The sequence below is a fragment of the Cucurbita pepo genome, chromosome 15 (genome assembly GCF_057944985.1).
Source record: "Cucurbita pepo subsp. pepo isolate OVF chromosome 15, ASM5794498v1, whole genome shotgun sequence".
NCBI lineage: Eukaryota > Viridiplantae > Streptophyta > Magnoliopsida > Cucurbitales > Cucurbitaceae > Cucurbita > Cucurbita pepo.
Genome location: NC_141812.1, coordinates 2,771,572 through 2,779,089, shown reverse-complemented (window position 1 = coordinate 2,779,089; position 7,518 = coordinate 2,771,572). Strand labels below are relative to the sequence as shown.

The following is a 7,518-nucleotide window of genomic DNA, read 5'->3' as shown; positions in this document are numbered from 1 at the left end:
GGCCATCACCCTGTTCGCCTCCGCCATATTTATGGCCTCCGTGACCACCATATGCATACCGTATCCTCCGTAGTTTTCTCCGCTGTATTCCTCATATTTACCTCTTCCGTATTCCTCATGCTTAGCTCCGCCGTATTCTCCATAGTTTCTTCCATTATATCCTTCGGGTTTATCTTTGTCGTATTCCTCTTGTTTACCTTTGCCGTATTCCTCATGCTTACCTCCGCCTTATCCCCCATAGTTTCCTCTATCATATTCCTCGTGTTTACCTCTGTCGTATTCCTCAATCTTACCTCTGCCGTATCCCCCATAGTTTCCTCTATCGTATTCCTCGTGTTTACCTCTGTCGTATTCCTCATGTTTACCTCCGCCGTATCCCCCATAGTTTCCTCCATCGTATCCTCGTGTTTACCTCCACTGTATTCCTCATGCTTACCTCCGCCGTATCCCCCATAGATTCTTCCATCGTATTCCTCGTGTTTACCTCTGTCGTATTCCTCATGCTTACCTCCGCCATATCTCCCATAGATTCCTCCATCATATCCCTCATGTTTACCTCCTCCGTATTCCTCATGCTTACCTCCGCCGTATCCCCCATAGTTTCCTCTATCGTATTCCTCGTGTTTACCTCTGTCGTATTCCTCATGCTTACCTCCGCCATTAGAGAAGGAAGTATTACGATGATGACTAGATCAGTGACTCAAGATGCTCAAACCACATGGTTGACGATCAGAGTGGTGCAATGGAGGCATGATCTTAGAGAAGGAAGTATTACCAGGCTTCGACAATATTGAAGAAATTCTTCCACAGAAGACGAGGGAGCAAATTATACACTTTAGCTTGAGTGTTGATGTGTCTGAATATCCAAGTGACACAGATGTTGATGAGCAAGATTGTGACTTAACCAAGTGAACCTGGTGAAAAGAAAATAGCACCACAATGAATTCAACGGTCAGGAAGATGATCGAGAGATTTTAAGAATAAATTTAGGAAAATGATTTAAGGTATTTGAGAGGAAGGTTGAGAAATTTTAGGAATAAATTGCATAGCCTCTACTATCAATACTCATTCATCCTACCTAGGTATCCTACCTAGGTTATCATCCCAAGAAATACAAAATAATAGTATTTTACAAAGTGTCTTGTAATCTTTCTTTATTAGTTTTAACAAAGAGTGCGAGTGTTTCTCACACAAAGTTGTGTTCAACATGGTGTTCCCACAACGACCTTTTATCTCATGACCTTAATGATGGTAAATAATTATGCAAATTAACATCCTAACAATTAGGTAATGTAGAATTCAGAATAGCCAGATAAACGTTTAATCTCAACTATGGGTAAGTGAGAAATTAACATATTTAACAAAAAAAAAAAAAAAAAAAAAAACTCTCTATATGTCATTTTTAATTGGAGGCGAGGATAAACTTGAAAAGAAGGTATAAGTAAAATATTCATTGTCAAAGAAATGATGCTCCTTTGGAACTCTCCATCCCACTGAGGGTGGAACAATTGTGTGAAGTTTATTTCCCATATTTGTAATAGTTCTACTTCTAAGATGTAGTTCGAGGGTGTGTACTCAATATATGACTTATCGGTGAACTTTTTCTGCCCTCTAATTCTAGTGATTCAAAAGCTCTGCTGAATTCATCTGAAACTGTTAACTGTTTTATGGACTTCCTCCCGGTGTTGTCTTCTTCCTACTCATATCTCAACTATCCAATTCCTTTGCGACTGGGTGCTATGTTGACTATATATTGCTAAACATTCCTTTGCCCCTGCTACTCCTGGATATTTCATGTTGTCATTGATATTAAATTCAACTTTTTGGTCACTTATTCTTAATATTATGCTTCCGTGGTAGACATCTACTAGTGTTCTCCCTGTTTTTAAAAATGGTCTCTCCAAGATAATTGGTACATCACGGTCCACTTCATAGTCTAAAATAATAAAATTCTCTAGAAATATGAATTTATCCACTTGAATTAAAATGTCTTCGATCTTTCCTTCTGGATAAGTGATGGACCTATCGACTAATTGAATGGTGAATGAAGTTGGTCTAGCCTCGTTGATCCCTAACGTCTTGTAAATGGATAGAGGCATTAAGTTGATACTTGCACCCAAGTCACATAATGCTCTACCTAAATTCTTTTCTCCAATTGATACTGGAATAGTGAACGAGTCTCGGTCTTTCTTTTTTAGTGGGATTTTGTTTTTTAATATTGCACTACCCTCTTCATTTAGTGTCATCACCTCAATTTTTTCGAACTTCCTCCTATTCGCGAGCACATCCTTAAAGAATTTCACATAATTTGGCATTTGCTTCAACACTTCCACTAGTGGTATGTTTATATGAATTTCCTTCAAAATATCCATAAACTTCCCAAAATTGGCTTCCTCTTTATTTCTTTTTGTAGAAAAGAAGGTGTCCGTATGTATATATTGCTCTCTCGTTCACTGCTGATTGTTGCCTGGGTTTTAGGAGAATGTACTGTTTTTGCATAATTTTTGTTTTGCACCTTATGTTCATCTACTTCTTGGGAGTGACTGTCGTTGTGTTCTTTAGTGACTGTTGCTTGACACTGCTCCTTACCTTCTCTTTTTGGTGTTTAGGTTTCTGATCACATCTTCTCAAGAGGTCTATTTCGTAACTCAGTTGCTAATTGACCTACTTGAACTTTCAAATTTCGCAAGAATGCTTGCTTATCACAATATTATTTTTAGCCATATATTTATTAGGCTCTCAAGCGATGTTCTCGGTATGTGTTGAGCTTGGCTAATTCTTTTCATTTGGGTATTGGCTTGTTGAGGACCATATGCCATTGATTTTGAAGTCCAAAACCTAGAGGGTAATTTGATTTAGGTGACATTCGTTGATTGTATGGGCTTTGTCCCTTCCATGAGAAGTTTGGATGGTTTCTCCACCATGGGTTATAAGTGTTTGAGAATAGATTATTTTTCTGGTTGCCTTAACTAGCTTGATTTCTCAAATAAAAATTGAAGTCGGGTTATTTGGACATTGATCAAAAGTGTGTTCTTCATATACGCAAGATTTAATTGTTGTTTGAGTCATTATAGCAGCAGATTGGACAGGTGCTTTAGTCATTGAGTCTTGTCTTAACGCTAGATTTTGTAGAATATTATTCACCGAAGCTAATTGAGCATTGATAGACGTCAAATCATCAACTTCAAGTACTCCTTGAGTCTTTTTCTTGGATTTCTCCTCACATCAACCCATTGAAAATTATTAGATGCTATTCTTTCTAGAATCTCATAAGTTTCATTGTACGTCTTAAGCATCAACTACTTGTTTAGTAGCAATATTCAATCAATTGTAGAAAGTCTCCATATGGATACAATGAAGTAGTTCATGGTGAAGACACCTTTTAAGCCTCTTCTTGAATCTCTCCCCAAGTTAAGTGTTTCATCTTCAAACTATTGACAAGCAACAATTTCATTTTTGAAGAATGTGTTTCTAGTGGGTGGGAAATACTTGATAAAAAATTTATCTGCTAGACTATTCTAAGAATTAATTGTTCCTGGTGCTAACGTATTCATCTATGATTTAACACCCTCAGTTGCAGAACAAGGGAATAAACTCAATCTAATGAGGTCTCTAACTACTCCTGGTTGGAATCTAAATGAGTCACTTATTTATTTATTTATTTAAAGAGAAAGTACAACAAAGAGCTCTCATTTGAACATAGCAATATTGTAACCATTCACCATCTTTGTCTATATTTTATTTTGAATACATGAGGGAGAGAATTATTTATATATGTATATTGTACCGCTAAAAATGTGTTTCTCAGGGGGCATATCCCTCGTGTTTACCTCCACCGTATCCATCGTAGTTTCCTCCACCATATTCCTCGTGTTTACTTCCACCGTATCCCTCAAACATACCTCTGCCATATCCCCCATAGTTTCCTCTATCGTATCCCTCGTGTTTATCTTTAAAGTATTCCTCATGTTTACCTCCGCCGTATCCTCCATAGTTTTCTCCATCGTACCCCTCGTGTTTATCTCTGCCGTATTCCTCGTGTTTGCCTCCGCCGTATTCCTCATACTTACCTCTACCGTATCCTCCATAGTTTCCTCCACCGTATTCCTCGTGTTTATCTCTGCCGTATTCCTCGTGCTTATCTCTGCCGTATTCCTCGTGCTTACCTCCACCGTATCCTCCATAGTTTCCTCCATCGTATCCCTCGTGTTTATCTCTGTCGTATTCCTCATGTTTATCTCTGTCATATTCCTCGTGTTTACCTCCACCGTAGCCTCCATAGTTTCCTCCACCGTATCCTCCATAGTTTCCTCCACTGTATCCCTCATGTTTATCTCTGTCGTATTCCTCGTGTTTACCTCTACCGTATTCCTCATGCTTACCTCTACAGTATCCCCCATAGTTTCCTCCATCGTATCCTTCGTGTCTACCTCTGCCGTATCCCCCGTAGTTTCCACTATCATATCCCTCGTGTTTTCCTCCGTCATATCCCCCGTACTTTCCTCCATTGTATTCCCCGTATTTTCCTCCATATGCACCATCTTTACCATATCCATTGCCATAATTTTCAACACCATATTCTCCTACGGAAGCATAGCTACTATAACCATGACCACTTGAAGAACCATATCCTTCGTAAGAACTTGACAAACGTCTCGCTGCAGAACAAATTCCTATTCCGAAGAACAGGAAGAACACAAGAGAAGAAAGTTTATGAGAAGCCATTTGCATGTGCATGTGTATGCTTTGAGTGAAGAGGTATATATATAAGGTGATCATGGGGCCTAAATACCACTACCTCACTCTGTCCACGCAAATTGCAGAAAATGGGTTTGGCCCAAAATCTACGTTTAGACCTACCGATCTTATACACATGATTTTGCAGCTCACCTTCTCCAGAGCTCTCATTTACTTCATATTACAAAATCACTGTGTTTATTCACTCCTAGCTTTGAATGCAGCTCATGTTCTAAGTTTTATCAACAATACCAAATTTCTTTTCTCAACCATTTTCCTTCAAATCAAAGCATAATTTAGTCACTCAAATCTGCATGCATCTACCCATTTGCTTCATATTTGTGATTTTTATTTCTGTTTACCAATTTTAGTTAAGCAATTATCCCAAGTTATATTCGTATATATATATATCAATGTCTAATTTAACACTTTTTGTGTTGATATGTCAATCTCTATGCTATCTCTATGCTATGTCTTTTAAAACACTCAATAATCCTTTAAACTCAATCTTATGTGTTAATTCTAAGATGCTTGTTAACATGTAACTTGGATCATGTTTATGCTTGAGATGATGTTGGGTTACTATATTTTTTTTCTACTAATAAGAAACCAAAAATATAAACTTTTTCATGTTGAAGAGGCAAGTGATAATTGTAGGGATCGCTAGAACAATCTAGTATGCGAGCATATTGTACCCTAGGTGGCTGGAATATGTATGATTAGAACATAGAAGGAACAATTTGGATAATTACGTCAGGTATCATTGTGAAATTTCCTTTGGAACAAGAGAATTGAGAAACATGTTTAATTTAATAACTTCTGTTGCGGTATGATAGAGGAAGGGATATTATGATGCTCCAGGCGATTGATGGATGTTATCTCCCTGTTGAGCTTGTTTGATTGTGTATATGATTTATGGTTTTCATGCATTAAGGTTTGACAGGAATACCTGCTTAAATAACATATGTGAATGGGTAGTCATGATTCATGTGTTAGAAATGGTTGATAGACATATTTTCCTAGTAGAGCATGCACTAAGATCACAGTCAAGAGTAGGACACTATACATAGTGCGGTTTACATGTAGAACTGAGGGTTAGAAACGACCGATCCTCTAATCCCATTAAACAAGTTCTTGAGAAGAACTAGGGACTACATGGGTATGTAGCTCAAGACATGGACCCTATTGAGTGTAGAAATAGGTGAACATGTAAACCAGTCCTTGTTGGTCTAGAGACTACACGAGTAGGTGTCAAGATGAGAGCCCATATTGAGCGTAGAAACGAGTCAAGGTTGACGTTGCGACTTCGTAAACCGGTCTGGAAAGAGATCAGGGACTACGCGGGTAGATGGTATTGCATGAACAACTTCTAATGAGTGTAAAAACTGTCAAGGTCGACGCTGTGACGTTGTAAACCAGTCTCGATGAGGAGCTAGGGACTACACAGGTAGATGAACAATGAAGAACCACTTGGAACATCGTTTAGACCAATGGAAAGTCGTGAAATCCTACTAGGAGAAGAAGGCGATGAGAGCCTACAAGTAGGTTGCGTACTTAGTATATTTTTATACTCATCCATTTTTTCTTTCTTTTTTTTTTCGGTACCGTTCAAGGTGGGGAGGGCTTAGGAGCTACTTTTTCACAAAGGAGTGTCAACCCGGGACATCAATCAGTTGTATTCTTTTTTAGTTGATTTTGTATTCTTTTGTATCCCCTACCCCTATTCTCCATTTGTAAATAACTTTGATAGTGGTGTTGTATGTCTTTTGAAATGGTGCGAAATTTTAATGCACTTTCCACATTCTCAATGTTTTGCTTCATTTTGATTTTGTTTTGTTTGTATTTCATTTCGTCTTCTCGTTTGATACGGGGAAATCACTACAAGGGGAGTAAGATTTGGATTACCTTGTTGATCGAATATCTCAAGGCAAGAATATTGTTTAAGATTCGAATCACTCCACAAGCAAGATCGATTATGTCTAGCTTGAATGATTCTTGTTGATCAAATATCTCAAGGCAAGAACACTGGAGTGAGATTCGAATCACTCCACAAGCAAAATTGATCATGTCGAGTTTGAATGATTCTACCTGCAACCTAAACTACATTTAATTGCAAAAAAACTTAGCCATTGGCTAAAGAAAAGCACAAATGCTCCTTTTACTGTATTTTACAAGCCTACATACAAATACAACATACATGACTTTATATAGCCTCAAAATGAAATTATGTAAGGCATTCGAAGAGTTGTAACATTCATGTTTACTTGCCATAATTAAGTATTATGTAATTGTAACCTAGAGTAAATAAAAAGTCTTGAAGTACATTAATGAAATAACTCTAAATTACTCTAAATGGTAATCCACCACAAATTTATAACTGGAAACTTCATTCTTCTTCAATGTGGCATGAATTGAAATATCTTTCGATAATTTCAACAATATTTTTTTCACATCTTCTATATTGTATGAATGATATCTCTTGGTTCATGTCATTGTTACAGTCCAATTTTTCGAAATTTCAAAAATTGAGTCGTGACAGATTGGTATCAGAGCAGTCAGGTTTTAGGTCCTATAGACTTTGTTTGATGTGTCACGACCCAATTTTCAAGATTTCTTTCTCCTCGTTGAATCGGAGTTGTGGCCGTTATTTGTTTCTCTCTCTAGAACCTTCCTTTCTCTCTATTCTCTTTTTATTTTCCTTTCTTTTTCTTTTCTTTCATTTTCTTTTGTTTTTTTTTTTTTTTTCTTTATAACTCCCTAATCTCATTTTTCTCTCTCCTC

General features: G+C 37.4%; 1 protein-coding gene across 1 annotated transcript; it reads right to left on the bottom strand.

Moving 5' to 3' along the window:
• Window positions 1-3,626: 3,626 nt before the first annotated feature.
• Window positions 3,627-4,753, bottom strand: LOC111811496 (uncharacterized). Its single transcript, XM_087117872.1, has one exon. The coding sequence runs from the start codon at window positions 4,735-4,737 to the stop codon at window positions 3,805-3,807; it is 933 nt and encodes a 310-aa protein (XP_086973998.1). The 5' UTR covers window positions 4,738-4,753; the 3' UTR covers window positions 3,627-3,804.
• Window positions 4,754-7,518: the final 2,765 nt, after the last annotated feature.